This window comes from Balaenoptera acutorostrata, chromosome 15, assembly GCF_949987535.1.
Source record: "Balaenoptera acutorostrata chromosome 15, mBalAcu1.1, whole genome shotgun sequence".
In the NCBI taxonomy this organism is placed as follows: Eukaryota; Metazoa; Chordata; class Mammalia; order Artiodactyla; family Balaenopteridae; genus Balaenoptera; species Balaenoptera acutorostrata.
In genome coordinates this window covers 78,331,276-78,348,157 of record NC_080078.1, presented here as the reverse complement: position 1 = coordinate 78,348,157, position 16,882 = coordinate 78,331,276, and the positions used below count along the sequence as shown (strand labels likewise).

The window sequence follows — 16,882 nt, the reverse complement described above, 5'->3', positions numbered from 1 at the left end:
TTAGTGGCTGCAGTGTATTCCACTGTGCCATCCAATATGTCCTCTTGTAATGAGCGCTCAGGTGTTCTCCAGGCTTCTGCTATCACTGCCATTGCCATCTGAGTAAATACATCATTCCACATGTGTGAGCGTATCCACAGACAAAACTCCTGACAGAGGGGCTGCTGGGTCAAGGGTACAGGCATTTTTAATTTTGTAAAGAGCTCGTCAGCTGCCTTCTGTGGTAGATGCTGTGAGGCTCGCCCCCTCCCCTTCCCTGGGCCCATCTGGGTGAGCTGCTGTGCGTGTTGGCTGCTAGGCACTCACGGCTGTCCCCTTCTCCAGAAAACTGCCCTTAGCCGCCGAGAGGCACCTCATCATGGAAGCTGTGCCCGCCCCACACCAGCTCATAGCCACTGACTAACTGATGGGGGTCCAGAAGTCCCACTCCCTTGGTTTAAGGAGAGACAGACTCTGCTTGGCATTCTTGCCCCAGAGCCCTCCTACTGAGGCTAGGCTAGGCCTACCCTGAGATCACACCCACCGTTTGGCTTTCTCCTTCCCTGGTCTTGTTGACTCCCTCCGTTACAGATTTGCTCTTGAAGAGCACCCCTCAATACATTACCTGTCCCCAAACCCCTGTCTCAGATTCTGCTTTTAGGGAGCCAACCTAAGACCACTGGTTCCAGGAGTGGAGTGGTCAAAGGAAGCAAACTCGAGGATAGGGTTCTGGAGTTGGACCACTCAGCAGCTTCCGGGCAAAGAGCATCCCAACACTGGAGGTAAAATACTGCTAGCCCCTCCCCGGGGGTAGCAGTGCCACTGCTAAGACTTTCACTTGTGGCAGACTGGGTCGGGACACTGGTGGAGGAGGCAAGGGCTCATGCAGTATCTCTGGTGTTAAAGAGGTTATGACGGAAATAATAACTGTAAGAAAAGTGGAATTGTGGTTGTTGCTGAGTGCCACCGATGCTCTGAAAAAAGAAAACAAAAGGCCCGAACAATCACCAACTTAAAGCAAACGGTGAGAGTCAGAGGGCCTCCTTGGCAGCAGTGAAACAGACCGTCATCTCCTGCAGCTGGAGGGCCTCTAGAGCTGAAAACTGGGCACGGGTCTTAACCGCACGAGTGGCAGATCTTCAGAGAATGCTGAACTCAAGATGATAAATTTCCTATGCCTTCTCCTAGCAGGGCCCTGATAAGGAAGAAGTGGGGCTCAGACATGGGATAGGGGTGCCTAGGGAGATGCACATGAGCACCTTTAACCCTCAGGTTCCCGTGGACCTTCTAGGCCTGCAGAAGTGGTCCCTACCACCCCGTTGGAATACAGAGCTCCCAGGTTATTTCAAGATTACACAGATGCCCCAAATGAGGCAAGTGCCTTAGGTTAACTACTGCTTCCTGCATAATACAGTCCCCAAGAACACAGACCATATGGACGTTCCACAGGACAATACACTGCTCCACTACTGACATCATGCTAATGTATAGCGACAAGCAGAAGTGGCGAGGAGACGTCTTGGTAAGACACGTATGCTTCAGAGGATAGAGTTTCAGGGGCCTGCCCATCTGGGAAGTATTCAGGGGTCAAGTGGTCTGAAGCACACCAAGACACTGCCTCCAAGTAACGGAAAAGGTCTGCCCCTTCTACCGTAATAAAGAAGCACAATGCTTGGTAGGCCTTCTCCAGGTTTTGGAGGCAATATATTCCACACTTGAGAAAACTATTCAACACTTCAACCCATTTATTGGATTTTGAGAGACTGATGGTTTTGAGTGAGGCCCAAAACAGTTAGCTGCAGTTCAAGCAGCTCTGCTGTTTTCGCCATACGATCTGGCGGACCCCATGGAACTGGAAGTATCTGGTAGGAAGGGAGGCCGGCAAGCCCCAATAGGAGGGTCGCTCAGCATAGATCCCTAGGGCTCTGGAGCAAGGTCGTGCCATTTGCAGAAGAGACACATATACCACTCAAAAAACTCCCAAGGGAAAAACACGAAAAAGCTCCTGGCATGTTATTGGGCCGTGGTAGAGACAGAGCATCTGAGCATGGAACGTCAAGTGCCCAGGTGGCCAGAATCATCTTTCATAAGTTGGGTTGCCGTAGCTACTGTCAGGCTGGGTGGGCCCAGGAGCAATCCATTTTAAGATGGAAGTGTTACATTAGCGATCAGACTTGTGCCGATCTAAAAGGCACAAGTATGCTTTACTTGTGGCCCAGACCTCTATGTCATCTTCAGCTGTTACAGCAACATCTCTCTCTCAGCTCAGCTCCTACATACGGCCTCATGGGGAGCTCTTTAAGACCAGCTGACAGAGGAGAAAAAAAAAACCCACGCGTGGTTCATGAACCACTCGGCCAGCCTCTGATATTGGCCACTTCAGTGTCTATGCAATGGGCTCATGAGCACAGTAGCCATGATGGCAGACATGGAAGCTGTGCAGGGCCCCTACGGCATGAACTCCCTCTCACCAAGGCTGCTCTGTAGCCATGGCCACTGCTGAATGTATGACTGGAGAGCCACAGAGATCAACACTCATCACCTGGTGTGATACCATCCCTTGAGAAGACCAGCCAGCTGCATGATGGCAACTCGATTACATCAGACCCCTTCCATCCTGGAAAGGGCAGCAATTCATTCTGACTGAGGCTGACACGTATGCTAGCACCACCATCCCAGGCAGGGTCCATAAGTGTCTGAGCCACCAAAGTGGGATACTGCATAACAATATGTCAACAACATGTCAAACCAAGAGACTCACTTTATGGCAAAGGAGGTGCAGAAGTGGGCATGAGACATGGACACCACACCGTCCTATCCAGAAACTGCCAGCCAGCCAGAGTGGTAAATGGCCTCTTAAAAATGGAGCTGAGGGCTTCCCCGGTGGCGCAGTGGTTAAGAATCCACCTGCCAATGCAGGGGACACGGGTTCGAGCCCTGGTCCGGGAAGATCCCACATGCCGCGGAGCAACTGAGCCCGCGCACCCTAGAGCCCGTGCTCCGCAACAAGAGGAGCCACCGCAATGAGAAGCCCGCGCGCCGCAACGAAGAGCAGCCCCCGCTCGCCGCAACTAGAGAAAGCCCGCGCGCGGCAATGAAGACCCAACGCAGCCAAAAATAAATAAATAATAAAAATTAAAAAAAAAAAAATGGAGCTGATGCACCAGCTTGGAGGTGACATATTGTGAGGAACGGCGCGCTCCTCCAGGGTGTGGTATACTCCTGAAACCAGTGGCCATTATAGGGTGGTACATCCCCAACAGGCAAGCATGGGTACAGCACACAATGGGTACACCACTCACCATCACTCTCAGGGACTCACTTAAGAGTGAGGATTCCTGCTTGGAGGATTTCTGCTTCCTTAGCCTGAAACTTTAGGCTCGGTGGGTTGAAAGAACCTGGCTCCCAGAAGGGGACATTTCCACCAGAGTTCACATAGTAAGAGTTACAACGGCTGCCGCCTGGTCACTTTGGGCTCTTTGTGCCAACAGACCAGCAGGCCTAGAAACAGGTTACCACGTTGGCAGGGGTGACTAACCCTGATTACCATGAGGAGACAGCCCTGCTACTACATGATAGGGCAGAAAGGAATATAATTACTTATGTAACATGTTTTTAACCACAAATGATTTTTTGAAAATACTTTAAAATATTGTTAGCACGTTTTGTTAGCTATAATCATAGAATCACTTACGCTATAATAAGGTGATTTTGAAATTCCAGTCCTTGATGCTGCTACCTATACTAAAATAGATACTCCAAAGATAGTATTCTGAAAGACAGAAGAGCTGCCAGGAAGATGAGAATCAGGACCTCAGAGCTGTCTGTCTGTTTTCTGGGGAAATGTTGTTTATATATTTTGTTTTTAAGTGGCTTACTTTTTCAGTGGAATGTTATTCCTTTCTATTCTGTTGAGAACATTTATGTGGCGAAAGAGGAAATTTATAGAAATCAGCCCAGATGTAGCAAGTTTCCAAATGCAATCCTTTAACAACCTTTCTTCCTTGAAAGTTTAGACTACTTCACTATTCTGACATAGCTAAAAGATTTAAGTATAAAATACAACTTTAAGATGAAAAAATGCTGAGCCAAGAGCAGATGACCATAAAACTAAGGAGAATCAGAGCAAGACTCCAGGCAAAAGCATGCACTATTACACACAGAGCACACATTTAGCTAATGGCAGCTAAAGAGCAACAAGACGTTCCAAGAATAAATTGTCACCTCTGAGCCATGTTTCCAGAAACACGGAGGCTAAAAGTCTGCGCTAGCACTCTTCCTTGGAATGCGACAGCCCGGAAAATCCTTAGAGTCCAATGTGATCATTTTGTCAATGTGACAACCAATTTTGGCCTCTACCTCTGAGACAGCTACTCTAATGCCAACAAATGAATGCCTGTTTCTTCTCTAATAAAAATCAAAGTACCTGAGATTCAGGGAGAGTTACCCGTGGGACAGCTCAAGCTGCATCACAATTGGACTCTCACAGTCTAAAACGTCAGGAAAGCTGTTAGTTACAGTCAGGATTCTTGCTTTAGGTTTTCTCTAAAAAAACCGTTTTTAGAACTTAAGTACAATTAGAATATAATCACTATATATGCTTTTTTCCAGAATTACCTTCAGTCAACAACTCAGGAACTGAGTGATTTTTTTTTCATTGTCTTCCACTCAAAACCCCCATTGACAAAAAGAGCCCTACTCTTAAAAAAAAAAATTTCAATCCTTTAGTCAAAACAAGGAGTTAATATAACTAAAAGCACAAACATAGTTAAGCAGGTTATGACAAGGAAGCACATTTGTGTATTCCTATTTATTCAATGATTCAATCAAATCCAGTTACAAGTTAAAATACGGTTTTTCTAACTATCAGCAGTATTCAGGCTAAACCCTGGCATTTGTAGTCAAATTCCATTCTTAACCCCATTCAGGCTTTTCCTCACTCTACGATAAAGTATGACTATGAAAAAAAAATTTATTCCTATTTTTGCTATATACAACAGAGGACGGTAGGCAGTACAACTATTTCATTTTCACTCCTTACCAATTTCAGCCCAAAATATATGAACAGTGAATCAGCACTATATGGCCAATAAAAATAAATATGTGCACTTTACTAATACGTGGCAAGAACAGTAAAAAGTGAAGAACACAAAAAATGATTCAAACTCAAACCAAGTCAAGTCATCTGATGGACATATGTGCATCTACACATGGTTTGGAAGAGAAGGAAGCATGATAAAAAGAGCTGGTTGTCAATGAAAAGGGTTTTTCTTCTTTATAGCTAAGTGTGAAAAAATATATATACATATTTTTAAAAGGCCCGAACTACAGAATTCCCTAAGTATAGAAAGTATCTGAAAGCTTTGAACAAGGGCCAAGGAAATAGCTTTAGAACTTCATGTTGATACTATGTTTTTATAAAGAATGAAAAAAGTCTCGATTCATTTGAAAATACAGTAAAACAGAAGCGCGGAAATGTGCTTTTTGAGTACAGATAGTGCTCTTCTATACCTACGATTTCTTAGGAACTCTGAATGCTTAACACAAAAGGCCAACAGTATCTCTAAATGACTGTGGACTAAAAAGTAACTTCTGGTTAGAAAAAGTAGGCTACGAAAACTTACCCCTGAAAGAATGAAAACCCCATTTTCTCTGGCAGCTTCATCTAGATTCTTTTTTGGCACAAAAGTTGGAAATTCTTGAAACGGTGGATATCTCAATATTTTGTTACACTTCACTCCAGTAGGAGAAAAAAGTTTTCCTTCCATTTACATAGCTTTATGAAATACAGAACTACTTTGATAGCTTTGTCAGCGTTTCTAAATTCTAACCAAGTGTCCTCTAATATAACAAAAAATCCATTCTGGACCCCAGTACTCTCCCTAGAAGTGCTCTTAGTATTCCAATCACCTGAGTTAGCAAATAAGTACTGAAAGCAAGACTGACTTTCCATCACCCACTCCCAAGCCCTAGCTGTATAGGCCACAGTTATTTGTGCAACATCAGCGAAGAAAGAAACCTTGTGGACCGACAGCCTTTGCTGACCCCCAGCATTGCTCCACTCCATGTCCAGTTCTGGGGTGGCCATTTGGTCAGACTTCATCCTACAACTTCTGGTGGAACCAGGGAGAAGAGGAGGCCACCTTTCCCACCGTGACTGCTACTGTAAGGAGAGCAAGCCTGAAGCTGTCAAGTCTTACCATGTGGAGAGAGCCCGCCTGAGAGTGAAGCCAAAACAAAGGGAAGCACTGTTGAGAATGGAGAAAAACTGAGTCCAGGAGACTTGATCCAGCGAAGTCTGAAGCTGGCACCACCTGTAGCTTTCGGTGCCAGGAGCCAATGGGTGTGCAACTCCACCCGCACCAATATCTGTTTTCTTTGAATCATTTTGAATTGATTTTGTCCATTGAATGGAAAGAGTCCTATATCAGTTAAGATGTTTTCCTCTGCAAGTAAAAGAACACCTGACTAAAAACGGCTTAAACAATGGATGTTTATTATCTCATGTAACAGGCAGCTCTGAGATAGGTAGTTTCAGGGCTATCAATTCTACACAACAACAGTGCAGTCAAGAGTCTGGACTTCCCATCTGTCCCCTTGGCAAGCCTCAGCATTCTGGCTTTTGTCTTTGAGCCACAGTGATTGCAAGATGGCTACCAGTGCTCCTGGCATCACATCCTCATACAACAGCATCAAAGGAAGGGGAAATTTCCCTTTTTATCACAGAGGAAAAATGTTTCCAAAACTCCTCACCCCAGCAACTTCCCCTTGGTCTCACTGGCCAGACCTGGGTTTCACACTGCCGGCTGCCTCCACCCCTTTGAAACAATTATCACGATGGCGAAAACCAATCTTGACCTGGAGGAGGGGCCCACCTTCCTTGAGCACACTGTGGCAAGACACCGGGTCAAAGCGAGGGTTCTGTTTTCATGGAGGGGGAAATGGCTCTTAGGTAGGCATACAACAATGTCGCTGTAAGTCCTTGTACAAGCACTGGTGTTCAGTGACCCGCAGTTACTGAAACATTCAAGAGATAGTGAGGAACCTGACATTCCAAACCAAATGAACCACCACTTAAATTTCCATGTGCACAATACCTAAATACACACCAACTATAGGTCTTATTCCTAAGAAACTATGTAAACTGACCACAAAACTGTAACTTCCTTGCAGTGGCTTTTTAAGTCTTTACTGAATGCCCCAGAATAATAGGTATTAGCTATATAAGTTATTTTTGAGGTGCCTAATATCAGGAAAGGAATGTTAACAAATGATCCTCCTCTTCTTAGAGCTCTAAGGCTCTTGTTAACTAAGTTTGTTAGAATCTGCCAGGATGTGTAGCTGAAGAGCCTGCTCAACAGAGAGCAGGAACTCTGAGTAAAATTGATTTCTAACTCTTTACTGAAGATCAAAATTATCCAGTGGTACATCTTCCTTAAAATATGGCATCACCTGGGGGTAACGGGACTCAAATGAGATGGCAATGTGAAAGCTCATAGGCCAGAACCTGGCACTCAGTAGTACTGTGAAGTCCAGGGAAAATATAGGAGGGGTTGAAACAGAGTAGTAGGAATGCTGGTACTGGTAGGGGAAGGAGAATGAACAGAGCCTGATCATTCATTTCTAAAGCTAACCTAAACCATTGCTATATTGCGAAAAATACTAAATACTACACTAAACCAGATCTAAGGCAAAGAAAATTAACTTATAAAGCACCAGTGGTGATAAGGAAAATTAAATATCATCAGTAGGCAAGTGGAAACTAGTAAAAGTAACTACAATATAATAAGCTGATGAAAGCTTTGGCTGACCTTAGTGAAACCCTATTTACTATCCCTTAAGCTTCCCCACCGATCTGGATTTTAATACTTACTGAAAAGTAAGGTCCCTGCTTCATTAACCACTTCAATGAACTTACATGTGAGGTCAACTGTGATTACAGTGATTCATACATTCTAAATAGAGCCTAATTATCTTAACAGTTAATTGCCACAGGAAACAAAAGAGGGACATGTAAGTGAGGTAGAATGGAATGCTCTCTGAATACCTTAGATCTGACTGACATTAAAGTGAGCCATTCCTCCATCCTAAACCTTAAAGTGAGAGCCTCTTCCGGCTGTAAAATTCAGTGATTCTATGAATTAACTGTCAATTATTCGCCTTAGTCGAGTGACAGCACAGCCTAGTAGTAGACCTTAGAATGAACAGTGTGAATGTTCATTTACAAAGCTAACCTAAACCATCGCTATATTGGGAAAGAATTTCTAAATATACTAAACCAGATCTACAAGGCAAAGAAAACTTATAAAGTATATATAATTTTATATATAAAATTAACTTATAAAGCAGTGGTGATAAGAAAAAAATAAATATCATTGGTAGGCAACTTGAAACTAGAAATAAAGTAACTACAATATAATAAACGGATAAAAGCCTTGGATGTGCCCTGAGGGTGGTTCTAGAAGTAGAAAGGGCTCTCAAGTTGGATAGAGGGGCTTCTATGTGACCTTTAGGAGGTCATCACCCCTCTCTGAGCCCCCAGTGTCCTCATCTGTAAAATGGGATCATAACATCCTCATGGCAGCTTGCAGTGACAATGAAATGAGCTCAGGTATACACCACATCTCTTGTGGTTCCTAGCACTTTGGAGGCACTCAAAAAGTGGTATAGTTAGTGCTTTTATTATAGGATCATCAATAAGCACTTACCTAAAGAGACAACAGCAACGCTCTCTGGCAGGAAATGTAATCTGTATCGGATCAGTAGATGCACCAATATGATGCAGATAGCTGTGGGAAAAAATAAGACATTGTTAAAACAGCCGAACTTTGTTTTTTTATTTTATTTATTAGTTTTTTAACATCTTTGTTGGAGTATAATTGCTTTACAATGGTGTGTTAGTTTCTGCTTTACAACAAAGTGAATCAGCTATACGTATACATATATCCCCATATCTCCTCCCTTGTGCGTCTCCCTCCCACTCTCCCTAACCCACCCATCTAGGTGGTCACAAAGCACCGAGCTGATCTTCCTATGCTATGCAGCTGCTTCCCACTAGCTATCTATTTTACATTTGGTAGTATATATAAGTCCATGACACTCTTTCACTTCGCCCCAGCTTACCTTTCCCCCTCCCCATGTCCTCAAGTCCATTCTCTCTACGTCTGCGTCTTTATTCCTGTCCTGTCCCTAGAAAACAGCCCAACTTTGAATGATAAACACCAAGTCCAAGGCAGGGGTTATTTCTAGGAGGCTGTCAGGGAAATGGACAACTGACAATGACACAGTAAACTTCAGCTGTATTTTCAATTTCTTATTTCTTAACCTGGAGGTAGATGCATGGTGTTCATTACATTTTCTCCGTATTTCTTTACATGCCTGAACTAGTTTGTTTTCCAGTTGTTGAAAGAGCAACAGACATCCACCTCTATTCTAAGCTGTAAACCTTATACAACCATTTAAAATTATTCAAATTTCCCTGATTCTGAGAAATGATCCTCAGTGGTGAGGAGGAAGTCAATGAAATCAATCACTTTTATGCAACTAGAGCTGCAACAGAATATATGTTGACACAAAGTATCTTGCCACCACACGATCTCTTTTAAGGCAGAAGGAAGTGAGGGTGTTTTTAAAAAACAGAACAAAGGTAATATTGGTTTGGTGATAAGAGCATCAGAGACCTGAAGATGGGGTGCTTGCTCCCCAGATGGGTACTGGGGCTCCCACTGGTTGAGGGCTTCCCATGAGCCAGGCACTGCCCCGAGCACTTCCCAAATGCTGTCTCATTTGACCCTCAACACCCCCTCTGAATGAACTGTTATCACCACTACCTCCTTTGATTAAAGATAAAAGCCGAGGCTTACAGAGGTCCCACCGCTGGTAGGCGCGGCAGGGTTGAGCTTAATTCCAACCCTGTGCCCTTAATCCTGGGCACCCACCACCTCCCTCCCTGCAGCCTTCATTCCTCAACCAGCAAAATAAGAATAACATCTGACTTTCCTCACAGGGGCGTTGTCATGAAAGAAAAGAAACAAAAAGATGTAAAACTATTTGAAAGGAATACATATTTCTGAACCAAAAAAAAAGCACACTTTTGCATAAATAACTCCTAAATGTAATTTCAAGACCCAAATGTTAGTGTGCATGTCTTTTTCTCTTACTAGGCACCTAGGTGGTATGCCAGCTCATCAATCAAAGTATTACCTTGATAGTACTAAAAATAAATGTGTTGCCTTTTCTTTTTTTTGTAAAAGGAAATGTTTAAACAATCTGCACGGCTGTTAATTGGCCACCCTCAGAGCCCACACTGACAAATTAGATTATCTTTAGTCCCACCAAGAAGCACCAGGTGGCCAGAGAAAGGAAACAGCTGTAAATACAGAAATTTTGTCCTCCTTTCATTCTGTGCTCTAAGCTATCAATCTGTGGTGTTATTTTATTATAAATATTTAGCCTAGTTAGAAAAATCCTACATTAAATACTAAGAGCAAGAAAAAAGTTCCAATGCATTAGTACATGAAACCAATGAGAACGCCTATTGCCTAAAAAGGCAGGCAGGTAAGCACATAAGTAGACAGAAAATTGATCTAAGGAGTGGAATCAGTTTCTGCTTTCTTTGCACCAAGCTGGATGAAAAAAGTTTACAGTTTATTCTCATAAATCACACAATTTGCAGCTTTAAGAGCAAAAGAGAAAACTCTATCAATGGAGAGAGCTACATATAAGAATGATCAATGCCAGGGAATGGTCTTCAGCTATAGAAAGAAGGAGATCTGCAAAGACAACCCACAGAATCGGAGAAAATATTTTTAAGTCATATGTCTGATAAAGGTCTAGTGTCCAGAGTATATATAGAACTCTGACAACTCAACAACAAAAAGACAACACAATTTTAAAATGGGCAAAAGACTTAAACTGACATTTCTCTAAAGAGATGCAAATGGCCAACAAGCACATGAAAAGATGCTCATCAGCATTAATCATTAGAAAAATGCAAATCAAAACCACAATGAGATAAAACTTCATACCCACTAGGATGGCTATAATCAACGTAACAAGTGTTGACAAGGATGGAGAGAAACTGGAACCCTTGTGCATTGCTGGTGGGAATGTAAAATGGTGCAGCCTCTGTGGAAAAGTTTGGCAGTTCCTGAGAAAGTTACACATACAGTAACCACTTAACCCAGCAATTCCACTCCTAAGTATGTACCCAAGAGAAATAAAAACATATGCCCACATAAAAACCTGTACAAAAATGTTCATAGCAGCACTATTCACCATAGCCAAAAGGTGGAAACAACCCAAATGCCCATCAAGTGATGAATGGATAAATATAATGTGGAATATTATTCAGCCATAAAAAAGGAAGGGAATTCTGACACATGCCACAACATGGATGAAGCTTGAAGACATTATGCCAAGTGAAAGAAGCCAGACATAAAAGGCCACATATTGTATGGTTCCAATTGTATGAGATATTCTGAGTAGGCAAATTCCTAGAGACAGCAGAACAGTGTTTACCAGAGACTGAGGGGACGGAATGGGGAGGGACTGCTTTTAATAGGGACTGGGTTTCCTTTTGGGGTGATAAAAATGTTCTAGAACTAGATAATGGTGATGGTTGCCCAGTACTGTGAATGTACTAAATGCCACTAAATTGTGCACTTTGAAATGGTAAATTTTATGTTATGCTTATTTTACCACATATACATCCTTTTTCTTAAAGAAAGAATGAGGTAGATACAAAAAGACTAACATGGAAAGAGCTCCAAGACATTCTGTGAGATGAAAAGGCAAGTTATAGGACCCCACTTATATTAAAACAAACTCCAAACTATATGTGCCTGTTGGTGTGTATGTGCTTACGAATGTACACATGTATATATACACATACAAGTGCATGTTTTCAAGTACACTTGGGAAAAAACAGAGCAAGAAGGGACAAAAACTTCTGTGTCATACGGAGGGTATGAGTAACACAAGTTAATGTGTTTCCAATTTTTCATGCCTGAAGTTTTAATTACAGAAAATATATTGAAACATAGGCATGTCAATTTTAACAACTCCATTAAATTTAACGGCCCATAAAATGTGTCAAATGATGCTAATAGTTAACTCTAAGTCAATAATAATGACTCACTATTGTCTCTGTGGAGTCAAAGATCAGCAAGGGTTAAGTGTAAGTCAACTGATTTCAAGCTTCTAAAAGTCAAAAGTAACCAGAGTTTTGGCATCCTTTCCACACAAAAGTTACAATTTCATTTGACTTGACTAAAATAGTAAACAAAAGTGGTTAAATCCGTTCCAGGTTATGAGTTCCTGAAATCTAGAATAATCTATGGACTATTTCCCTCAATTCACTAGTCTATATATTTAGCGAGCTGGCAAGCTACCTATTAACAGCCATTTTTTTTTCTTTATCAGATTTACACTGTTTGGACATATAATCACAAATAAATATACAAGATACTTAATAATTTGTTGATATACAAGAACAGAGAAAAAAAATGCCTTCAAATTTACTTAGAAAGCATTCCACTCTGCTAATGCATGCTGACCTACACATAAAAAGTGGAGATACCAACTCATCAACTGATTAGGTGAAAACAGAAACCATCTGACATCAGTATGACTCTAAAGTGTAGGTTTATGATCTGTTTGAAGAGAAGACAATCCAATAGAAATATGCAGCACTACTAAATACAGTTCAGCCCTTTTTGGCCTCAAAGAGGCCAAAAGTGGGCAAGATTCTGTCTGGATTAAAAAGCACATTATAAAAACCTGTTTTGTGATCTCGGGCACAAGCTAATCCTAGACGCTCCACACCCTGAAAGTTACTTTGAAAGTCTTATCTTTTTCACCCTCCGGTGAAAAAAGTGATTACAAAACAGAAGTTTTTTTCCCCAAGGCTTGCCTTTTATATTCCCTAACATATCATGCTGACAACAATGTAAATAGACTAATAATACTCTTTCAGGTTTAAGGATTCAGGTACTAAAGACTTCTTGATCAAGGAAAGAACTGCTTTTCTTCTCTGTATTCAACTACTGTAACAAAAGGAAAAAAAAAGAAAAGAAAACAAGATTCTTTGATTGTTAAAGTAATCCCCAAGAAATAGAATTCAATTACGCTGAAAGAGTAAAAAATTATTTGGGCATATCAAATCTAAATGGACATTGTACACTTGTGGTTTGTGTACTTTTTCAGTATACAACTTAGAAGTTTTTTAAAAACTATGAAAGACAAGGATGAGTCCTGGGATTTTAAATAAAATTAGTATCTTATTAAAATTATTTAATTAACAGAGTCTGAATAGAAATGTGAAAGAAGTTACACTTTTCCTCAAAAAAACAGTCCTAATAGCCATCTATTATGGCTATGGAAATACTCTGCACTTTTCCATTTTTTTGTACCTTCCTTTCTTCTGAAAAGATCTAATCAGAAATATGACTCAGTATCATTAAAGAGAAGCAGAAAATGTAAACCTTCCAACTTCACTCTTCAAACAAGAGTTTGGAGGGTCATATTTGAAGCTATTTCTTCCTTAGCTGATCCAAAGTGGTTGTGCAGTTTCAACTGGGTCTTCTGGTCTAAAACAGGTATCTACCGTCCATAGTCTCTGGGAGGCAGCTAAGTTATTGCCTTTTATCTAAACTTCTTGACCGATGTCTGGCAACCTGGATATTAGCCTCTAGTCTCCCCCAAACCAGGTCTGTCAATAACTTAACCTCTGGGCCTAAATTTCTTCACCTGTTAAAGGAGGAAGTCGAATAAAATGAGATTTTCAGTTTGAGAGAGTGAATCTGTTTAAAGAAAAACATTATATAGGTAAATAACAGCACAGGTGGTACACAGATATGGCAAAAGTCATGACCATTTGTTAATGGGAATGACTGAAGTTAAGGAAAACAGGGTGCTAGGGCAAGGGTGTCTGATCTTTTACTCACAGCAAACCTCTTCACTAAGTAAAATTTTACGTGGAGGCCTAATGCGTACAAGGGACAAAATGCTGCTCTGGTCAGAAAGCTGGATGCTCTTCCATTTCACGCCCCACCCCACCTCCTGCTCCCACCACCACCTACACAGAAACACACACACACACACACACAGACTCTCATGAACAGTCTGAAATACACTAAACTAGATGTTCAAGGTTCTCTCTAGAGCAAGAATTCTTTACTTCTTCCTTTCAAAGGATGTCTAAGATATATAAAGGGCTCTTCAGAATTGCTCAGCCCAATGATTTTATAAAGAAAAAGGAGCGCCCTGTTATGATGTTATGAACCGACTGATCGTTGACCCTCAGCGTTTGAAGTGCAAACCAAACAGGAGGGAGACTTGACAAAGTCAACAGGGGCTGACACGGGGTTAACCATACAGAGAGCACACACAGACACTCAAAGTGCCAGATGACGGCGTTTCCGCACGCATTCACCGCGGACCCGCGTTCACCTAGGACGAGGAGGCTGAAGAAAATGGTCATGCCGCTCGACTGCTCCTCCTGCTGGGCCTGCTCCCCCGTCTGCACCGGGAGGATGGGCTTGGCAGGGGTCGGGCGCACCAGTTTCGTAGTGACCACCAGGGTGGTGTGAAGGGTGACGTTGAAACCTTCATGAGTTGTATTGGGGAACCTGTTGGAGAACATAAAAAGCAACAGAATTAAACAAAGGAAAAAGGGCCCCGAGTTATCAACACACGCACAAACCAGACAAGAGAACTTTGGCACAGAGCTTTATGGGATTCACAACTCTTGCAACCAAGAGGCAGGCCTCGGAGAGAAACTGATTAGGAAGATTCCTGCCTGCTGCAGCACGAGGGTACCAGTGGCCTCAGGTACTCTGAACGCAAACACTTAGAGGACAGGGACAAGGGGAAATCAGGACCGGTGTAGAATCAAATGCTGCCTGCTCTTTGGCACTTAATGGGGGATTTAAAGGGAGGCAAACTGGAGTCTCATCATATTCCAAGGTCCAACATTATTTACTAAGTGCCTTATTTCTTCAGTTTACGTTCTTTTCCTTGGATGGTATCTGCAAGTTGAAGAAGCCACTGAATTTGCCCAGTTGTTGATCTGGTCGGAATGCTCTACCCTACTTTACAAAAACCTTCTCTGAGTTCAAAAGGCCCAAATGTAATCCCCTCTGTAATACCCTCCTCCACGCTACTGCTGTGTTCCTCACACTATCTCCTCACACTGTGTTGGGACTGTAAACTAGCATGATATTGACATAATGATCATTGTAACTGTGATTATAACAGCTAATTTTTTTTGAGTACTGCTTCAATCCAGGAACCAGGTAACATACCAACTCTCATTTAATAGGCATAATAAGCCTGAGGTGGACACTACTACTTTCTCTTTTTTACCCATGAATAACAAGCTCGGAGAGGTTGCATAACTTGGCGAATATCAGTCAGTGCCAGAATCAAGCTTTGAGTCCAAACTTGAAATCACTGAGTCATACCACCTCTTTTGCTTTGTACTGCTGAGGCCCTATTTAGTGTCTGGGACAGAGAAGATGCTCAATAAGTAATGTGACCAAATGAAATGACCACCAGGCCAGAAGACATACATGAAAAGTTGTCAGGTGAGGAAGTCAAATTTCAACCATGGGGTTGGTTCCTTGTTCATTTTCACATACTCATTCCACAAACACAGATGGGGCACCTATAACACGCAACAGACTGTGCCTGGCAGGTATGTAGATGGACTAAGAGTGGTCCTTCCCCAGCAGCACCAGGAGGACAGAGACACCTTCACCCACTTTATCTCATCTTGTACAGTTAGCTCCCTTGCTCTCCACACTCCAGCCATCCTGCCGTTCTTTCTGTCCCTCAAAAAGGCACTAGGCTCTTTCTTGCTCCTGGCGTTTTGCACCTGCTCTTTCCTCTCCTATCCCTCCTTCTGGTCACTAAGGTTTCATGTGGCACGTCACCTCTTCCCGAGAAGCCTCCCACACGCCAACACCATTCCGCTTCCTCCAGAGCAATGAAATCATCTCGTCTATTTATGGTCTTCTTTTTCCACTAGAATGGAAGCTCCCTGAGAGCGGCTCCTGGTCGGCCTCCTTCACTACCATGTGACCAGGGCCTGAAATAGAGTAGATGGCCACCAGTTAACGAATAAATGAAACTCACTGAAGGAAACAGATGTGAAAAATAGTCGTTACAATGGAGGAGGTGACTGGCTACGTAAGGGGTGCGGCTGGGGGACTTTCTGGAGGCGGCGAAGCGCTGCGTAATCAGCGGATGCGAAAACTGGGAAAGTGAAATTTGACCTGCGGTTTCCGCAAGACGGCTTTCGAGACCTACGCTGGGCAGCCGATCCCTAGCCAGAGGGTCCAACCTCAAGGAGGTTGCACGGCCCAGGCCCGTCCCTCCAGCCCTCCTCGCAGGCGCCGGCATGGTCAGTCCTGGCCAACCAGCACAAGGAGCTCCGCCTTCTGGGGCCGGAGGGCGGCCTGAGGTGCTCGCAGTCACCCGATGGGGCCCAGCCCTGCCGCCTCCGCCGCCCAGGAAAAGCCCACTCACTCCTCTTCCGCCATCTTCTCCCCAATCCTGCGGAGCCTCCGAGACCACCGAGCCGCGGGGCTAGCAGGGCCCGCTTTTGCTTCCGGCTTCCGCTGGAGGCGCGGAACGGGGGGGCGGGATCTCGGCTGCGCAAGGGCGGCACTTCTGCCCTTTCGTCTCTATGGCCCGAGGGTGGGAGGTCCTCCGAGAACGTTCCGAGCATCGCTCTGGCCTGAGTCTTTTGACCTTACGGCTCTACGAGGTTCCGGTTTTTCCCTTCCACGGGGTGGGGACGTTTTTGGGGAAACTCCTGTGAGGTCCCTGTGACTCACCCTGAAAGCAAGCTCTTTCTTCTCAGTGTCCAGGAATTCGCCATGGTAAAATTGGAAAGGAA

General features: G+C 43.3%; 1 protein-coding gene across 4 annotated transcripts in view; it reads right to left on the bottom strand.

Moving 5' to 3' along the window:
- The window catches only part of SLC9A8 (solute carrier family 9 member A8), a 79,101-nt gene extending 62,496 nt beyond the window's left edge, over positions 1-16,605 (bottom strand). For 2 of the 4 annotated variants that reach the window (XM_007185313.2, XM_007185315.2), the window contains exons 1-3: positions 16,510-16,605; positions 14,431-14,609; positions 8,688-8,768 (exon numbers count right to left, since the gene is read on the bottom strand). In XM_007185313.2, coding sequence (XP_007185375.1) covers positions 8,688-8,768; positions 14,431-14,609; positions 16,510-16,523 — 274 coding nt within the window. In that variant the 5' untranslated portion in view covers positions 16,524-16,605. Of the gene's footprint in view, positions 1-8,687; positions 8,769-14,430; positions 14,610-15,914; positions 16,070-16,116; positions 16,251-16,509 lie in introns of those variants that run through there. The other 2 variants (XM_057528703.1, XM_028167255.2) reach the window with 2 other exon arrangements.
- Between the last annotated feature and the right edge of the window lie 277 nt (positions 16,606-16,882).